Here is a 20,458-nt window from a genome sequence, read left to right on the forward strand (position 1 = left end):
TAGAAATAACTTTACAAGGTCCTTGTGTAAATGTGTGTACAAGATCATGTGTACAGAGGGAATCCGCTAAGGCAATAACAGACAGGATGTTGGAATAAGATGCAGAGCAGCAGGCAGTCTTTGAGTTAGAGCAGCATGTGCTGTGGAAAACAGTCACGATTACTTTCCATTACACAGGGAGTTCTGCTGACCCTAATGGCCCTTCAGTCCTAAACATCAATCATAGTCCTTAAAGGGAAGTAAAAGGTGATTTTCCATATTGAAATACCTTTACCTATCCCACCTTAATATACAGCGACAGCTAGAGGTGAGCAAACAGGTTCTTTCCACTGACAAATGTAAACACTGTGGAGCTTTCAAAACATTACTCACACAGCAACACTGCCTCAACCAATGGTGGGAGTTTGAGGCGGGGCTATCCGTTTATCTCTCCAATGGCAGTTGGGAGAAGAGTATAAGTAATGTTGGGGGTGTGGCAAGCAGGGCGGAGCCAAGAGCCGTGGGAATGGAGTGATGCTGTCACTCCTCATTTTATCCTTCCGGAGCTCCTACGTGAGACTCGCGACCAGTGTGGTGATCAGGTTACGCTCAATAGCACTTGCACCACCGGCTTCGCTCCGTTCTCACGGCTCTCGGCCACGCCCAACACCCCACAGGGGGTATTCCAGAAAGCAGGTTATGTCACATACCCGGGAATGTTTACAGATAAGTACACATATAACCTCAACTCTCGGTTCCAAAAACTGAGGTAACTTTCAGGGTTAGTTTACTTCAGAGGTATTCAACACATGCATGCCTTATTGATGAGGCATGACAGATTTCACACAATATTATATCATATAAAAAAATATTATAAAGCACTATTATAACTTAAAGCAATGTTTATTCTATTTTATTTGATTACTCTAAATTTACAGTTTTATTCTCATCTCACACATCCTGGATTTGCATTCAAAAGGTTTTCTATATAATGTATTTCTATAATATAAAAATATAATATATAAATATAAAAAATACATATGTGACCAATATGGAAGCAAAATGGCTAAACCAAAAAATCATACTGTTTTCGTTAAATCAGTCTCTCTTTTTTAATTCACAAATTTAGCGTCAAATAAACAATATAATTATTGTTTGCAGTAACAAAAAACTGATTAAAGATTAGAACATGATCATAAAAAATTACTGCACAACTGCTCAGTAGATGGCGATATGCACTAAGAATGTAAATTGCCAATAAACAAAAGAAGAAGAGAGGATAAGTAAAGTGTTCATGTCCTCGTAGAATTTGTAAGAAGGGATTTTTTTGAGAGCTCCTATTTGTACCACTTGGCCGCTGTACCACCTGACCTCTGCAGATAAATTTAGGATAGTTGATAGTGTCGCCATATAAACGCATAATTCATAGGGTGCATCTCAATATCTCTCCTCATTTCCTCGCTCCTCCGTCCTCCATCCTATGACCCGGAAACCGATGAGCTCAGCCATCTTTTAGGGCATCTCAATTCTCTAATTGCACAGGTAATATATGGTAATATTAAAGGGGTCATGAACTGGCTTTTTTATACTGTTGTCTGAGGTCAACTTATGATGTTTGCGTGGTTTTTACATTCAAAAACATCATAATGAATAAGTAATAGGCTATTTTCTGCCCTGGTTTTGAGGCTCTCTCCTGGAACGCTCGGTTTTATGGGCGTGCCGTACTGAAGACTTGGAAGTAAACGCCCACTGCTATGATTGGATAAGATTTGCATATGAAACCAATGAACCAGTTACAGAAATTCCCTCAAATTCCGACCAGAACAAGGTATGTTCAGTTCAGACACGTACACATAATCAATACGATCTGTAACAATGCAATACTATCACATTTAAAAAAATTTTTTTACTCACATTAGTGTTTTGCTTCAATCATTCATGTAATCTCATCCTGTCTGCAAATCCAGTCTCTGGTTTACAAACGAATCCGTGGTGAAATGAAGGAACAGACGCGCAATGTCTTCCCCATGTGAGCTGGATATTCATTAAAAATAAAGTTCATCCATGCATTCATAATATTGGAATTCGAATGAAGCTTATGTGGTATGTTTATTGCTTAGAAGTTCGATCTGGTTTAGCTCTATGTAGGCCTATATCATCTCAGGCATGAGTCGGTGGGCGGGGCTACAGAATCAGGCTTTGTTCTTTTTCTGTTGAGGCAGCGTTTCACCACACGATGATGTCAGGGTGTGGCATATTCTGAGATCGATCGTTTGCTGGGCCTGGCGTCAATAAAAGCTTTTCTTTGACTAACAAGCAAGTTTTCAGCTCTGAAACTTACCGGATATTCTTATATTACCATGAACTTTTACATATCAAAAGCTCAAAGGAAAGTTGATTTCTCAATTCATAACCCCTTTAAATAAAATATGGAAAAATGTGGTATTTTGTGGAGTTTGAAACTATTACAATATAAATAGTTATCTCTAATGTTCAAGAATCCCGACGTGCAATCCAGCGGTGAAGAGTCATCATTGACGACGCTTCGAAGTGACGCTAAAGGGAGCGATTCTTCTGTCCTCGCGTCTTTTCCTTGCGTCCTTCCCTCGCATCCTGAAGGGGTGGAGATAAGACGCGAGGAAAGGAAGATAGGAAAGGAAATGAGGATAAACAAATAATAATTGAGAAACACCCATAGTCCGAGGACGCGAACAGCTCCGAATAGAATGTAATCTCGAGCCTACGGTTATTATGACATGGCGTGAACACAGCATAAAGCGTGCTTCTTCTTACCATCCATTTCCTGTGTGACTCCTGTTGAGAATGTCTTTGTGTGTTTACAATGAACATACTTTGATTTGACTGAACTTGGACAAGTTTTTGGAACCGATAACCAAGTAAGAAAGGTTAGGGTTAATCAACCGACAGTTCGGGGATTATGTGACAGTAAGTTTACCCTTCTTTCTGGAATACTCCCCAGGTGCTCTCTTCAACATCATATAATAATACTTAGACAGTAGTGCGGTTATAAAAATGTAATATTTTCCACCTCTCGAGAACCTCTACGCAAATGGAAGTTCTTCAGATATCGCGTATCAGCTTCAATATGTTTCAAATGCCTCAAAACCTTTGTCTTATGATGAGGTTACTAGAAGAACCATTAACAGCCCTTAGAGTTATAGAAGGAACGTATAGGTTCCTCAGGGAACTGTCCTTTTTGAACAGGTAGCCTGAGGTTCTCCAAAGGGTTCTACCAGAGTCTTGAAAACATGTTTGGCATGACCTGTTTGCAAAGCATTTGTAGGAATTTCACCAACACACTAATACAGAAACATGTACACTAGTATGACAAGGGTTGTATGCACTGGGCTTTTCTTCAGGCTTTCTACCATATCCCTACTCTGCTCTGTCCTTGCCCTCTTCTTTTCTCTCATTTGTCTTCAGTTTTGCTCGCCTCTTCCTCCTCCACTTCCACCCCCTCTGCGTGACCGAACTCCACGGAGAGGATCTCCTCTCCCTCAACGCGGGGAGTCATGCGGATGATCATGGTGCTGTCAGTGGTCTCTGATACCATGTCATCTTCATCTGGCACGCGGGGCCGGGGAATGGGCGAACGGCGGTGCATGGGGGAGGGAGGGGGCACTGGACCTGTGGAGGCCCTGTCGGTGCCAGAAGTGGACGGCTGAGAGAGAAAGATAGACAAAAGAAGTGAGGGGCATGACTGGTCGAATTTCAGCTAACTGGGGTTAAACAATTATTTTTTTTTACTGTGGATTAAAATGATTCAAAATTACATTATAGAGCCAGGGGTGAAGGGTTATGGCAAATAAAGATGACTAAGGACGTTTCTAGCTTCTATCTACACAAGCTTGATTTATTGCATTCCAGAGTAATCATGTGGTGATTATTTTTACACAACATGGGGCTGCAATCTACATTGATTACTTTGTTGCACACCACAATTTTAGCTATGAAGAACTTTTGTATAAAGCACTCCTGTTATCAATTATCAAAAGAGCCACTATTACTATTTAATTACTATTACTATTTAATATTTTAATTTTGGGTGAATTTCATTAAAACCATTTAGGGCCAGTCTGACCCATAAACATCATAATAATTGTTGATTATAATAAAAATAGTATATGGAACCCACAAAATAAAAAAACATGTATTGTACATAGGGGTGTAACGATTCATCTACTACATCGATGTATCGATTTATTTTCCTATGATCTAACTACATCGATCTGTGCTCGGCAAGATGGCCTTCCGGACGACATATATCGATCTAACATCGTTTTAAAAGGTAATCAATCGATTGTATCGATCATGGGAAATAACGCATTGGATTTAAGCACGTCAGACTTTATATGGATATTTTTTCTTAGCACTTTTAATGATAAAGCCGTTAAACTTTACTCGATTAAGTCTGCCTATCTGTGACATCATCGCAACGCACGCACCAGCAGCAGCGCTAAGAAAACAAAACATAGCGTGGCGGATGACAGAGAAGCCAACGTGCGAGAAATTATCAAGCCACCAGGAGAAAGAGCTGAGTTAGTAACGTTTTACCTGTACTTTCAACCCTTGCTAAATGTTACCTGTGAATTCCTGGCACCAGTGTGCCTGCAGAGCGAGTTTTTAATACTGCTGGCAACATAGTGAACGCACAGAGAAGTGTTCTGCGGTCAGATCATGTTGATATTTTTGAAAAAGAAATCTGTAGAGTCATTGAAGAGTAGTTGGTTACATTTTATTTTTGTTAAATATTGTTTGTTTATTAAACTGAGAGTAGTAGCAGGTTCAGCCAGTTTATTCAGAAGAAGAAGAAGAAGAAGAAGACCTGAAGAAATGTTGGTTGCACTTTATTTTTGATATTAATATTGTATTTGTATTATTTTAATGTTGTAAAACAACAGCAAAAGTAGCAGGTAAACCTACTATTAATTAAACCTGAAGAGTAGTTAGTTGCACTTTATTTTTTATACTAATATTGTAATATTTTTATGTTGAAAAAAACAAAAGCAGAAGTAGCAGGTTAACCTACTGTTGAAATGTTGGTTGCACTTACTGTGCTTTTATTGAAAATGTATTGAAAATTGAAAATAAGAGCAGAAAAGGTTAACTTCCTTTTAATTCAACCTAAACTGTTGGTTGCACTTTATTCAAATAAAATTTGAATGCATTTGCCATTAATTGTTGTTTACTTGTTTGTTTATATCCATAATTAATTGATACCTGATTCCCTTACAAGAAACAACAGGAATCTTGGAAACTTCACCTGCATTGAGCAGTATCCAGATATTTATTTCAGTCACACAATTTTTGGCTAAAAAGTTACTGAATCGATTTCAAGTCACTGAATCGTTTCGGATCGTATCGTTCTAAATGAACCAATATCGTCCTTGAATCGTATCGACAACCTCAAATCGTGATACGAATCGAATCGTTGTTAAAACGAATCGTTACACCCCTAATTGTACACATTTTTTAATTTATATCCTAATAACAAGATTTCAATGATATTTTGGCTACTAAACTAGGAAATGCTCCTTATTCTAAAGTCAGTTATCTCTTTCAACCAATCTAAACTAAACGAAATCAGTAAAGGTTAGTTAAACCATTGACAAACCTAAATAACACATGCGGTTCAAAAAAGTTCTTAAAGGTCCCATGGCATGGATTTTTTTATTTTATTTTATAATGTATTCTGAGGTGTACTTATATTGTTAGTATGATTTTTACATCATAAAATGTAATAATTTAGAAATAAAAGGCATTTTTTCTATACTGATGTTTGCCCTGTGGCTGAATGCCCTGTTTCAAGGGGCGTGTCTGCTGTGAGACTTCAGTAAAAATGCCCACTGTTGTGATTGGCTGACATCTTTGCATTTGAAATGAGCGGAGGGGGCGTGGTTTAACGAGGTCTACGAGGCACAAGCCTGCCAGAGAGACGGATGGACCTGAGTTCACTTCTCATCATTTCTCTCAGCACGTCTCAGTTCAGTGAACTGTTGTAGTTACTAGCATATACTTCAGGTTATTAGTTTATTTCTAGTCGGAGGGACTGTCACTCATGTCAGAAAGTTAGTAACTTTAGTAAATGATGGATCAGCACTGACTCGAGACGCGAACCGTTTAGAACGATTCAGTCCGATTTGGTGAACTGGTTCGACCGGTTCCCTAAAATGAACCGGTTCAAAAGAATGATTTGTTCGCGAACCGGACATCAATGGACCAGAGACGGAGCGATTGCTAACAAAGTTATATATTGTAACTACTGAGTTGTGATAGCGCTGTCAGCGCGAGTTTATTTTGTTTGTATCTGAGAGTTCTGAATAAACACGAGTCCCAGTCACGCCGAGCCCATCTTCGTCCTTATTACGAACTTTGTAACACATGTAATGTACCATTACAGGAGATGAACGAGTTACGAGTAAGTGTTGATTATAGCATTATTTTTAGATATTTTCCTATCATATGAAAAGCGTCAGTGACGCTTGATTACACAGCGTAAACAAAGACACAACAGCATTAATCGAATGTAATCCAGTTTATTGTGGGGATAGCTGGCTAGCCTAGCCCGGAGACCCTCACGCTTACCCCCCTTCTGCTTAATCTCGCGCCGCGATTGGTGCCTCCGCTGTAGGCCAGATGCAGTACTGGGGGTCGGGGATGTTGAAGGCCGACCGGTCAGCCCGAGCCTCGGCGTGCGTGAGGTTTATCTCAAAAGAGATGTGATTCTGCCGATGATGAGCAGAAACTCATGACTGTATGCACATTGTAGAACAGATAGACGCGACGAGGACGTACAAAAACACTGACTCACAAAATAGAAAAAACGAAAACACTTTTCTGTGTTGGGAGAGAGAGAAGCCGCTGCACGAATAATAAAGTTCTGTGTGAACTTGAATAATTAGCTACACATCAGAAATCACTGATCACAGATCAGAAGGAACTGTAAAAAGACTTTTCATTTGTACATCCAAACACTGAGAAACTGCCAGCATTCACTCGTTCACAAGCCATGATCTCTCGAGCACAAACAAATATGGCGCTCGCATAGGCGTGCTAAATTCTCTGGGCGGAGGAAAGGGAGGTAACCTGTTATGACATCATAACAGAAAAATTCAAGATCAGCTCGTCTGAGCTGTCATTTTCTCAAAGGCAGAGAAAGACAGCCAGAACTCGATTTACACCGATCACAATTTCTAGCCACTTGGGGACAATATTCAGGCTAGGGGAACTCATATTAATGTTGAAAAATCTCATAAAATGAAAATTTCATGTCATGGGACCTTTAAGTTGACATTTATGACCTTATTAAAGGAACACGCCGACTTTTTGGGACTTTCGCTTATTCACAGTATCCCCCAGAGTCAGATAAGTCCATACATACCATTCTCATCTCCGTGTGTGCCATAACTCTGTCTGACGCACCCACCGCTAGCCTAGCTTAGCACAAAGACTGGAGGTAAATGGCTCCAGCTAGCCTACTGCTCAATAAGTGACAAAATAACGCCAACATTTTCCTATTTACATGTTGTCATGTGTATAGTTACATCGTGTACTAAGACCGACGGAAAATGAAAAGTTGTGATTTTCTAGACCGATATGTCAAGGAACTATACTCTCATTCCTGCGTAATAATCAAGGAGCTTTGCTGCCGTACCAATGATATTACGCAGAGCCTGAAAATAGGCTAACTTCCGTCAACATAACCAACGCGACAACCTGCTTGTACAGGGAGTGTGCTGGGGACTATTTTCAGGTGCTGCGTAATATCATTGTGCCGTCACATATTTTGTCACTTATTGAGCAGTAGGCTAGCTGGAGCCGTTTACCTCCAGTCTTTGTGCTAAGCTAGGCTAGCGGTGGGTGCGTCAGACAGAGTTATGGCACGCACGGAGATGAGAATGGTATGTATGGACTTATCTAACTCCGGGGGATACAGTGAATTAGCTAAAGTCCCAAAAAGTCGCGGTGTTCCTTTAAGGGTGCGTTCACACTTGTCATGTTTGGTTTGATTAAAAAGGTGACGCTACAAGTCAGCTGATTTGACGACGCGGAAAGATCGGTGTTTCCAAAATGAGTAGAGGGCAAACGTGGCGCAACGAGGAGGTAAAGTGCCTCATCAACTGCCGTCTCTTTGCAGCAGATCTTCGTTTCTGCATACAACGGAGGAAATCCTGGGGCTGTTTTGAATGTTTTGAACATTTTATGAGCTCTTTGTGAGTTCTCAGCTGGTAAAAATAAAACCATAAAATGATTGCGTTTAATCCAGCACACAGCATTGTTTTGAATGTTCAGTAAGAAAGTTCCGTCGCAAAATATACGCCATAAAAGCCGACCAATCAGGTTGTGACCGTATCCCTATGCCTTTGGTTTGGTTCGCTGTTAAAAATGCCAGTGTGAACGCTAAGTGGACCAGGACTATATGTTTTGTTTTTGTTTTTTGGTCCGGACCAAACGAACCGAACTACGAGTGTGAACGCACCCTAAATGAAAATCAATATGGTTTGACTCTTCAGGTTTGGTCTCACGACACATGAGAACCAATGACGTTTGATGTCGTTGATGTATCACAATGCATTCAAAGGCACTGTATCCGATTTGAGATTCACAGTGAAGGACAATATTTTTAGTTATTAATGATCTGTTTTTCAATCAGAGATGTTGTCTGGCTTCAGGGTATGTTTTTGGCCGAAAGCATCATAAATACCTCTAGAGTTGCTCCCTTATATGCCTCCTTCAGCTTGACAAACGTTTGTCCTGTGGCAACCTCCAAGGCAGCCTTGTAGAGTTTGGGTGTCTCTGGACGCTGAGTGATGATCTCACCCGTCTCTTTAACCTTCTCCTCAGCCGGCTTCTTATCTTTGGTCAACATTTTCCTATGGAAGGAGACAAACTCATTAGGATGACAGGACGTTGAGTTGTAAGCTAGAATGTGCATTGCTGAGACTGTAACAGGAAGTGGAGCTCCATAGGGTTTGACGATCTCAAGCACTTACATAACATCATTCAACACACATGCACAGTAAATTGGTCCCACGGGTGAACAGATCATGCGACTCAACAGATCATGCTTTTTCATTATCTCAATAACCTCCAAACTAAATCAAACACTAATTCCTCCTACCATTAAAGAGAAATGAGGGTAAGAGAGGGATGCAGAGAGAAAGAAATGCAGTACGAGGAGAACATCAGATGATATTTAGCAAACATGGCTAATCTATAGCACTAGGAGATCTGTGAGTGTGATACAGAGCTGTAAATGGCTCCGACCACTGCGCTGGATGAAGTTTTCTGTGTGTGTGTGTGTGTGAGGATTGCAGGGGCTCTTGGTTGAGGTTTGAGCACTGATCCCCTCACTTGGCCTTCTTGCGCAGTAGCTTCTGGGACTCGGGGTAGTGCACTAAGATATCTGCCAGGTCCTTCTTATCCAAGATGAAGAGGTTAGCAAAACCATGGGCCTTTACGTTAGCTGTTCGTCGGTTCCCACCACCACCCGCCAGCAAACTGATGGAGTGGACACACACAAAAAATGTCACATAACACAATGTCCCACTGTGGGGCTCCATTACAGGGCTGGGCATTGACACAGATTTCATCATTTGATTACGATAGACAAGCTCTTGATTTGTTTGCATTCAGATTTCGACTTGATTCAACATAGATTTCTTTGGATATTAAAGAAAAAAACTAAACTAAAGATGTAAACTATACAGGGAGGGAACCCTGTCAGTTGGTACATTACTATACTATAAAAGGTTAAAGGAATAGTTCTCCCAAAAATGTAAATTCTGTCATTAATTCATCTGTAACAAGAATGAACCTCATTGGTTCTTGCGGAAACTCAAACGTGATGCGTAACACGGGAATGAACCTCATTGGTTCTTGCGGAAGCTCAAACATGCTGCGTAACACAAGAATGAACCTCATTGGTTCTTGCAGAAGCTCAAATGTGATGCGTAACACAAGAATGAACCTCACTGGTTCTTGCAGAAGCTCAAATGTGATGCGTAACACGAGAATGAACCTCACTGGTTCTTGCAGAAGCTCAAATGTGATGCGTAACACAAGAATGAACCCTAATTGGTTCTTGCAGAAGCTCAAACGTGATGCGTAACACAAGAATGAACCTCATTGGTTCTTGCAGAAGCTCAAACGTGATGCGTAACACAAGAATGAACCTCATTGGTTCTTGCAGAAGCTCAAATGTGATGCGTAACACGAGAATGAACCTCACTGGTTCTTGCAGAAGCTCAAATGTGATGCGTAACACAAGAATGAACCCTAATTGGTTCTTGCAGAAGCTCAAACGTGATGCGTAACACAAGAATGAACCTCATTGGTTCTTGCAGAAGCTCAAACGTGATGCGTAACACAAGAATGAACCTCATTGGTTCTTGCAGAAGCTCAAATGTGATGCGTAACACAAGAATGAACCTCATTGGTTCTTGCAGAAGCTCAAATGCGTAACACAAGAATGAACCTCATTGGTTCTCGCAGAAGCTCAACCGTGATGCGTAACACGAGAATGAACATTATTGGTTCTTGCAGAAGCTCAAATGTGACGCATAACACGAGAATGAACCTCATTGGTTCTCGTTGAAGCTCAAATGTGATGCGTAACACAAGAATGAACCTCATTGGTTCTTGCAGAAGCTCAAACGTGCTGCGTAACACAAGAATGAACCTCATTGTTTCTCGCATGTCAAGTGAACATGATTGAGCTTCTGTTTACCACAACTGATGTGTGAGTTGATGAATGTTTATATGTGAATAAAAGCCTAAATTCAATCTGTTCATCATATAAAGCGATCAAGTCTCTTTAGAAAATTTGGACTAAACTTCTCAATTCATATGGATTAGTTTTATGATCTCTTTATGAACTTATTGAAGCGTCAGTGGTAGTTGTGTAGCTGTCAACGGAGGGACAGAAATCTCTCAGATTGCATCAAAAAGATCTTTATTTGTGTTCCAAAGATGAACGAAAGTCTTACAGGGTTGGAACGACATGAGGGTGAGTAAATGATGACAGAATTTTCATTTTTAGGTCAACTATCCCTTTAAAGTTAACAACAGTCCAATCTATTCAATTACTATTCATTTTTAGATAATATAACAGAGTTGTAAACAAACATTTATATTACACATAAGACAGTTTTGGGTGGACTACCTTTAACATGGATGAGCGAATTGCATACATTACATTATTATTTTAATCAGTTGGCAAACTTGGCAATAATATAAACTGACCTGATCAGTAGTTTTGCCTGAACTGTCTAATAAGAGGTGTAAATGCGCTCCAATAATGATCATTACTCACCTAATTTCCCCAAACACAGAGCCAGCTCTCAGAGTCACAAACACTGTCGTCCCATCAGGCCCTCCAACCACCTGCACCTCTCCAGCTTTGATGATGTACATCTCTCGGCCGATCTCGCCCTGGACGCCAGAGCCAGAGTCAGTTCAAAACACTAACAGATAAAAGGCTCTTTCATGGTGGCTGTTTGATGTGACCTTTACTAAGAAAACCTTCAAATATACTGGCCATTAAATAGGTTTTAAAATGTTTTTGCAAGCCAGTAGCAAAGCACATGTACAGTAAAACGTCACAAAAAAGTGGCATATTGCTTACTTTTTTACAAACAGAGTCTCCTGGAAGGTACACCACAGATTTCAGCCTGTTGAGCATGTCAAATATCATCTGTCTGTCACATCCCTGGAATGAACAGGAGTCAAAGACTTTAAAGTCAACAACAGCTTCCACAACCCGTTCAAAGAGAAACAAAATGAGTTAATCCATTGGGAACTGATTGGATGGTGAGAAGTGATCTACATATGACGAGACGTGTTGAAAAATAACAGCACTTGGAAAGTTCACTCTAAAAATGATAGGTTGCTCCAACCCATGTTTGGGTCAAATCATGGGCCTCGCAAGCAAAAGAAATGTGGGCGGGTCCTCTCCCAGAAAAATCTTACTGGAGTAGATGCCATTTACATTAAGTACAAATATATCGCCTTGTTTGCTTAACGTCTAGTTGGGCCAGACAAAGTTACGGAAAACACAGAATTATTTACAGCAGCAATAGTGTAGGGGTATAAGACACATGGCATCGCAAATCGACCCAGGGTTCGAATCCACCTTTTGCCGAACTCGCTCTACTCCCTTTTCCCATCACATATCAGATCGGAAAGGCAATTATTTACAATAAAAATGAAGAAAAAAAAAAAATATTGGAAAAGTTAAATTAAAGCGTCTAACTTGTTTAATAACAAGTGTTTATTGGTTAGGGGTAGGTAAACAGACATGCCCTGAATTAGAGACGGTGGGTCCAATATCATTATCTTAAAAAGTGGGCGGGTCTTGTCCCACCCACATACATGGTTCCGACGCCCATGGGTTAAATATGGACAAACCCAGCCATTGGGTTTAAAAATGTAAACCAATGGATGGGGTTGTCTAGCCTGGCTCCGCCCTCCTACGTACTTCCGCTCAATTTTCATTTTCCTTCAGTACTCCGTCTGGGATTGTGGTATATTCGCTGGTTTTCTCCGGTCAAATTTTAAGCGGTCCAATCAGCGAACAGAGGGAGTGGCTGAGAATGATGACGTTGATGTCGTGCGCTAGTTTGAGATGACATGCGTCACGACCAAACGTTAGCGATTGGTTATAGCAGATCCAGAGAGTGGCTCTGGGCAGATCCAATAGTTTTAAACTTCAACTGAGTGCCTGCCTTCATGGAAGATAACGCTTGTCAATGGAAAGTGGCCAGACTCTCTGTACAAATGAAATGTACAAGAGTCTGGTAGGACCAGGCTAGGGTTTGTCCATATTTGATCCAAATAAGGCTTGAGTGTTGTTTCAGAGGTTGAGCAAGTTACTACATTTGGTGAAAAATGACAAAGATAAAACAATTTTAATGGTAAAATGAGTACAAGGCCGACCTGGAGTGTCCCAGCTAACAGGGAACATTCTCAAAACAATTCACCCTTCGCCGCAAGTTTGATTGACAGGCGATCTGACCAATCACATCGCCGAATCTGCCGTTGTGTCCGACAAAGCAGTCAGGAGAGTTCGTAGATTAACGTCGGTGGACTTGAACTTGAAAAACGGTGTGTACTGATGTCTCTCCGCGGTTGAAACAACATTTCTTTTAGTGTTCATTCATGTTTATTTCGTGCTTATTAATGAACTACAAGGAAGAGATAATCAGTTCAGAAGCTTTAACTGAGGCTCAACAGCGATCACGACACATTAAATAGCCACAAAACGGTATTTATTGTTTAAATTTCTTTAAAAAAAAAGACAATTTTAAAGTTAAGACTTTGTTTCATATCAAAAGTAACTTGCTCTGTCCTGTCTGTCGGCGTGTTGTCAGTGTCCTCTTTGCTCCGGCGATGTATTTTCTCTACATGAGAACACGTGTGTGTGGTGTGAGAGCGCCATGGCTTGTCGGACATAGCAACAGTAACAAAAGGGGGCGGGTCTTTGCGAACGGTCAATTGACATTCGTCTAACTAACATTTATTTAAATTTTACTTTCTTCCGAATGTTCAGAGAGCATTCAAAAGTAACATTCCTAAAATGTTAGCAAAAATTATGAAATTGAATGTTCCCTTAATGTTCGCATATCGAAGGATTTTTTTTTTTAAACATTTAAAAATCTGGACATTTTGAACCTTCAGAAATAAAATGTTCATAACTTAATGTGAACGTTAGTGAACATATTTTGTTAGCTGGTGTGCATTAAGAAATAGAATATACATGTATATAGATCAGTGGGTGTAACCATACGTTGATATGTCTGGTTTCAACGATCAAATGACCAAAAATATTATGTATCAATGCAATGTTTTAAAAATCTATATATATATTATTATTATTTTATAGCATTTAAAAAACTAAAGAGTGTATTTTTTGTTGTGGATGTCTAAATTGGGATACAGGATTCAAATACATTTTATTTTGTGAGTTAATAAAAATGTAACTGGTTGTGCAAATTAGGCACATAATATCGTAATATCGATCGCAGGGCCCTAAATATAATCAAATCACTATCGTATCAAAGCATGTTTTGATAAAATATTGTGCGGCTGGCTAAGAGAATCTATGTCGGACTGTATGGAGATGAAACATCTCATTCACACCACTAGTAAATAGGGTGAATTTGTTTGAATGAAGGTCCATGGACCCTGCTTGATCCAGCTATAATCTGGTACATTTGTATTTAGTCCATTTATGGTTCAAGCTTATGTACATGTTTAGTCAGCTGGACGACCAGTCAGTGTAGCTTGTTTTAACCTAGTATTCATCTTGTTCAAGCTGGTTAGTTGGTAGACCACTCTGGACCAGCAACAAACCAGCTTGGCCACCTTAAACTGGAATGATCTGTTTTTCCAGCAGTACTAAATCAGTGTACTGTGTTCATGAAAGAAAGATAAGAGTGAAAGAGGTAATAGAAACTCACCTGAAAGAGCGCCACTTTACTGATGATGCTGTAGTTTACGTCTGCTGCGATGTCCAGACGCATCTTATCTGGCAGCTGTACAAGTAACTCCTGTTCATCTGAAGACAAACGGATCATAAAACACAGCCAAAACAAATAATGATACATGTAAACGTCCAGTGCAATCGGATTGTGCTTACCCAGCATGCCCTGCGACTTCCAGGTGTAGTCGTACCAGGTTTTTATTCGGTTCTGGACATCGCGGGGGATCCTGTAGGAGCTCATGTATTTGACGGTGCTGTCCACACAGTGTCTGTAGTAGGCCTCACCTGCTGTGGCGGCTCCAACTACATCTCTCATCTACACAGCACAGAGGGACAACTTTACACTGCATGCAGTTTCACGAATTCATATTTTTTAAAGTGGCAGTCACACTTTTAAATGTTGCTGTTGATGATATGAAAAACAGTACTATTAAACTAGAAGGTGAATTTCACAAAAACATGTCTAGGATGTATTTCAGACAAAAATAAGCAAGAGCAGACGAGAAAACACGACCGAGCAGGGGACGAGCACAGTGAAGCGGCTTCAGTATTATTATATTATATATATATATATATATATATATATATATATATATATATATATATATATATATATATATATATATATATATATATATATATATATATATATATATATATATATATATATATATATATATATATATATATATATATAATATAATAATATAGACATATATATATATATATATATATATATATATATATACATATATATATATATGTATGTATGTATGTATGTATGTATGTATAAAATATATATACAGTCTTATTTACCAAAACCAAGCTGGATGATTTATTTTAATAATTTTTTGCTATTTTTTTATTGTATTTTTGCAATTAGTGATTCTCCTTAGATATATAGTTATTTTACTATCACTGAGATACTATTACAGTTTTTTCATATTTTGAATTATTTAATTATTTTAATATTTATATTTGATATATAGTTATTTTACTATCACTGAGATACTATTACAGTTTTTTTCATATTTTGAATTATTGCATTATTTTAATATTTATATTTGATATATAGTTATTTTACTATCACTGAGATACTATTACAGTTTTTTTCATATTTTGAATTATTTCATTATTTTAATATTTATCTTTGATATATAGTTATTTTACTATCACTGAGATACTATTACAGTTTTTTTTTCATATTTTGAATTATTTCATTATTTTAATATTTACATTTGATATATAGTTATTTTACTATCACTGAGATACTATTACAGTTTTTTCATATTTTGAATTATTTAATTATTTTAATATTTATATTTGCTGGTTTCATTTTAGTTTTAAACGTTTAAATGTTTTTTTAATTAGTTTTTTTGGTAATACTGTCTATATAGTTTTTATAAATTATTTTAGTACATCAATTTAACTAAATGAAAATGAGAAATGCTGCCTTGGCAACTGGCTTTTATATTTTATTTTACTTCAGTTAAAGTTTATTTTATTTCAAGTAACGAATGGTTTTTTATGGTTTTAGTCAACTATATTAACCCTGATTAGATCTGCAATCATACATGAAGTATACATTCTTCTAAAAAATGCATTTATTTGTATTACAGTAATGAGATTTTTTGGGGGGAATTGTGCAAATAATGAAAATATTTGTACTTTATGGTCTTAAAATGAGTCATATTCTTTATGAATATTAATATTCCATATTCTTTCTTTCTTTTGACTTTGCGGTGAAATATTGTCACATGTATTTGTTTAGTTTCCTTGTTCCCATTTTCCTTGGTATTCTCAATGAGCTAACAGCGTTTCTGTTTCAGTCAATCATCCTCTGTGTATTTAAGCCCTCAGTTTCCTGTGTTGCATATTGTCTATGTTAGAAGTGTTTACTGTTCCTCCAGCTATCTCCTGAGTTTTCTGTTGTGGATTTATCGATTAAAGGCTTTGTTTCTCTACTCCTTTGTTGTGTGCATCAGCCACTGTGACAAATATAACCTTGACATGTTTTTGACAACCCAGAAGTTTTGTCATGTATATGTCCCACCTGACCGATCATGATGGAGAAAGCAAAGACTCCCACAAAGTAGTTGACCAGTTGGAAGACGATTTCAAAGACAGTGGTGGGATCAGGCAAACCTCCGATGGTGATCAGAGTCTTCACAGCAAAGTAGTAGCAGCGAATATAACTGTATCACACAAACACAGAGTCGTTATATTACATGATCTACACTGTGCATAACACGCCACTCAGTAAAGCGTTGAGATGGATAAGGTCACCTGTTTCCTTTGCCATTATAGACCCATTTAGTAGAACCCAGTCCTTCATAGTCAGATCCCCAATAGAAAACACAGGCATTACAGTGCAGAGAGTATAGCAGGTAAGCACTCGTACGGATCACCCTGGAATCACACGGCAGAGCGTAAATAAAATCTTCATTATTTGGGTGAACTGTGCCTTTAAATGGTATTCGCTGTGTGTAATGGTGACCTCTAGCTGTGGCATCTGGTCTTACCTGTAAATGTATGCTTTGCTCATCACAGCCTCCAGACGATCATTAAACTCAAAGAATGCATTGTACTGCAAAAGCGACACAGAATAAGTGTGAGTATTAGAGGTATTTGTGTGTGACAGTGGGGAGAGATTAGGGACGGCATGTTTTTTACCTTTAGAAGGCGAGGAAACCGCAAGAGTGATTTGACACCTGTGAAGACGTACAGGACATCCAGTGGGAAGAGACTGATCACATCCATCTGAAACATCCAGCATGCACCGAAGGTTAGGATGCTGCTTTAATAACACGCTGAAGTTACTTGATCAGCGTCAATGCATTGATTTAGTAGAAAATAAAGAGTTTTACCTTAAATCGCTCGGTTTGCATGTAGTTCTCTCTCATGTCTTTTTTGTCACACTTAGAAAGACAAAACATAAAATAGGCAAACATCAACAGATATCAATAAAGTAAAAGAAACACACTCTATGAATGTTATTTCATAAGAACAACACAATATTAAACCTTGTGAAGTTTATAAAAATAAAAAAAAAACTATTTCAAGCAAAACAATTCACAATTAAAGCTGCAAGCACTGATGAAAGGGCCCTCGCACCCGGGGTCACCGAGAAAACAGTGAATAGTGGGCGACGAATTTAAGTGGATAAAAATAGGAGAAAAGTCACTTCGATGTGCCACATTTCCTGCTGCCAGAAGGTGGCGCTTAGACTATAACTGAATATTGGCATGTAGATGTCTTCAGATCAGGACTATTATCCAACATGTGAAGTTTGGGGCAGATCGGTCATTGTATGCCTGAGTTACAACAACTTCCGTTGTTTCGTGGCATAAATCGCATACATTAGCACTTAGCCGAGTGTTGCATGATTTAATGTGTTTCTAGCATGTTTGGTACTTTGTGGCATATTTAAATGTGTTTGTGGGAGTGAATTACAGTGTAAAGCATGCCATTTTCTGTTGCCAGTAGGTAGTGCTATGGCTAACTGAATATTGTCATGTAGATGTCTTCAGGCCTGGACTCCTCTCAAACATTTGTCTGGCTATCACCAGACCAAGCTCAATTTAAGATTGAACATTGGTCTGGGGAGTCTGCTCTGTATTTTCTACTGCACAAGAGGCGTGATAAACGAGAATAAATCAAATTACTCTGTTTGCAATTGGATAGCCCTTCAACCAATCAGACTACACGAGGCGTGATCAACGGGCAACGACCGTCATCATATCCTCTATCCATCATCATGTTAAACCTGCCAATAGCGCGCCAGGTAAGCCGGTCTGTGATTGGTTCCCGCAAAAGTGTAACAGAAGCAGGATAAATGAATGTACAGGTTTCCAGACTGAGTTGCAGGGCGAAATCAAATCGCCGGCAGATCAGGCTGGGTTTACCCAGTCTAATCAAACATATGAAGTTTGGACTGGAGCAGATCGGACATTGTATGGCCGAGTTACAACAGCTTCCTGTTTCATGGCGAAACATCAAAGTTTGTCAGGCCGCCACGGACACGCCCTTCAGTGAAAACTCAGGATGTTCATAATTTAACGTTGCCAAGGCCTTTAGATAAGATTGACCACATTTGATGTTGATCTGATTAAATCTCTAGGAGGAGTTTGTGAAAGTGCAACGTCTGGAAATTACAAAAACTGCAAAAATGTTGCAGAGATAATTCAAAATATCTCACTTCCTGTTGGTTTTCAGATTTTGCACCCAGGGTCTTTTTTGTAGGTATTGGGCTGTTACGAGTGTCTACTGAATTTCATACTCGTAGATGAAACGTAACGTGAATGCCGCTTAATTGAAATTTTGTAGGTGGCGCTATCGAGCCATTCATTCTGAAACCCATATCAGACGAAAATGTTCACCACTTTTGACACGTGTGCAAGGTTTCATGAGTTTTCGAGCATGTTTAGGCTCTCAAAAATGCGATTAATTTTGAAGAATAATAATAATAGACTGAGCAATTACAATATGGTCCTCACATCATTGGTGCTCGGGCCCTAAAAATAAATTAGTTAGATTAAAATAATTAAACTATGGAAGCTTCCGCCACTGAAAAAAAGAATAAAGATAATTGTGACTTTTATCTATTATGTCTTTTTTTCTCGCGATTGTGAGTTTATATTTCGCAATATAAACTTTTTCCAAGTTTATGTTGTACAATACTGACTTTTTCCTCCGATTTCAGAGTTTGTATACAGCAATTCTGACTTTATTTCTCAGAATTTGTGATATATAACTCACAATTGCATGTAACATCTGAGAAAAAAGAAAACCTGCAATTCTGACTTCTGACTCGCAATTGCAAGTTTATATTGTACAATTCTGACTTATTTCTCAGAATTTGCCAGTGGTTCCTTCAATATTTTCCTATGGGTTTTAATAATGTTTTTATCTTTTCCAATTTATGAGTAAAATAAGGTCTGTGGTATTTAGGGATTTAGGGCCTACTAATAGGATTTATGTTTTATCATTATTCAGTTTTGAGCCATCCATACTTGGAGATCTTGTAGACAGGAAGTGATGGAATGGGGAGGATAGGCACTGACAGGTAAGATAGATGGTATCATCAGAGTTACTATGGGAATTAAGACCTGGATGATCTGACCAAGGGGAAGCATATAGAAATAGAAGAGGACCAAGAACAGATCCTTGAGGCACACCACAGGAAATTTGTGTTTATTAATGCTTTTATTAGTGATTTTCCTATGAGTTTTAATTAAGCGGCAACCTCCCCCAGTTTCTCTTGAAGCCAATACGGAAGTGCCTTAAACTGCAATTCACCGACTGGCCGCTAGAGACAGGCTCCAGAAGGGAGCAGAATCTCATTGAGCCCCATGTTAAAATGCCCAACTTTACAGCAGAAAAAACACATGTTTTCAGCCTGGTACAAATTGTGGTTTTGGTCTATACGGCTAGTTTTGCCCTTCATGACAACTGTGAGGGGGGTGAATTTTTTTATAACTCATCCGTTTACATTATATAAAGCCTTAAAGTTCTGTATAATTAAGGGCGTGGCCACTTTGAGTGACAGGTGGATTGCCGTTTGTCTGCTGTCTGTAAGTCATCGCGTCACCTCAGCTCCAGCCACGTCCCGCCTCTTTGCCCATTTTCTGTTATCAGGGAGTGACATGCGATGACGCGCTGCTAAGACGGCAACGGCCAGCTCGACCCTACTTTACGCTTCAAAACTGCTCTTCAGAAACCTATGGGTGACGTCACGGACACTACGTCCATATATTTTTACAGTCTATGGTTTTAATAAAAAAAATGTCTCGCAATTCTAACTTTATAACTTTAAATTGCGAGTTTATATCCTGCAATTTACTTTTTTTTCAGAATTGTAACATATCAACTCGCAATTTTGAGTTATAAAGTTTGAATTGTAAGAATTGTGAGTCGCAAATACCTTTTTTACTTTTTTTATTCCATGGCGGAAGCAAGCTTTCATATATAACAGTA

The 20,458-nt window shown here is 38.8% G+C and overlaps 1 protein-coding gene across 1 annotated transcript in view; it reads right to left on the reverse strand.

The window, feature by feature from the left end:
- Window positions 1–1,074: 1,074 nt before the first annotated feature.
- The window catches only part of cngb1a (cyclic nucleotide gated channel subunit beta 1a), a 66,577-nt gene continuing 47,193 nt past the window's right edge, over window positions 1,075–20,458 (reverse strand). The window contains exons 26-37 of the mRNA XM_079825289.1: window positions 17,350–17,400; window positions 17,156–17,242; window positions 17,005–17,069; window positions 16,769–16,891; window positions 16,536–16,677; window positions 14,639–14,798; window positions 14,460–14,557; window positions 11,627–11,710; window positions 11,315–11,433; window positions 9,355–9,501; window positions 8,705–8,873; window positions 1,075–3,661 (exon numbers count right to left, since the gene is read on the reverse strand). Coding sequence (XP_079681415.1) covers window positions 3,410–3,661; window positions 8,705–8,873; window positions 9,355–9,501; window positions 11,315–11,433; window positions 11,627–11,710; window positions 14,460–14,557; window positions 14,639–14,798; window positions 16,536–16,677; window positions 16,769–16,891; window positions 17,005–17,069; window positions 17,156–17,242; window positions 17,350–17,400 — 1,497 coding nt within the window. The 3' untranslated portion in view covers window positions 1,075–3,409. The remainder of the gene's footprint in view (window positions 3,662–8,704; window positions 8,874–9,354; window positions 9,502–11,314; window positions 11,434–11,626; window positions 11,711–14,459; window positions 14,558–14,638; window positions 14,799–16,535; window positions 16,678–16,768; window positions 16,892–17,004; window positions 17,070–17,155; window positions 17,243–17,349; window positions 17,401–20,458) is intronic.

Source organism: Gobio gobio, assembly GCF_949357685.1.
Source record: "Gobio gobio genome assembly, chromosome: 9".
Taxonomy (NCBI): domain Eukaryota; kingdom Metazoa; phylum Chordata; class Actinopteri; order Cypriniformes; family Gobionidae; genus Gobio; species Gobio gobio.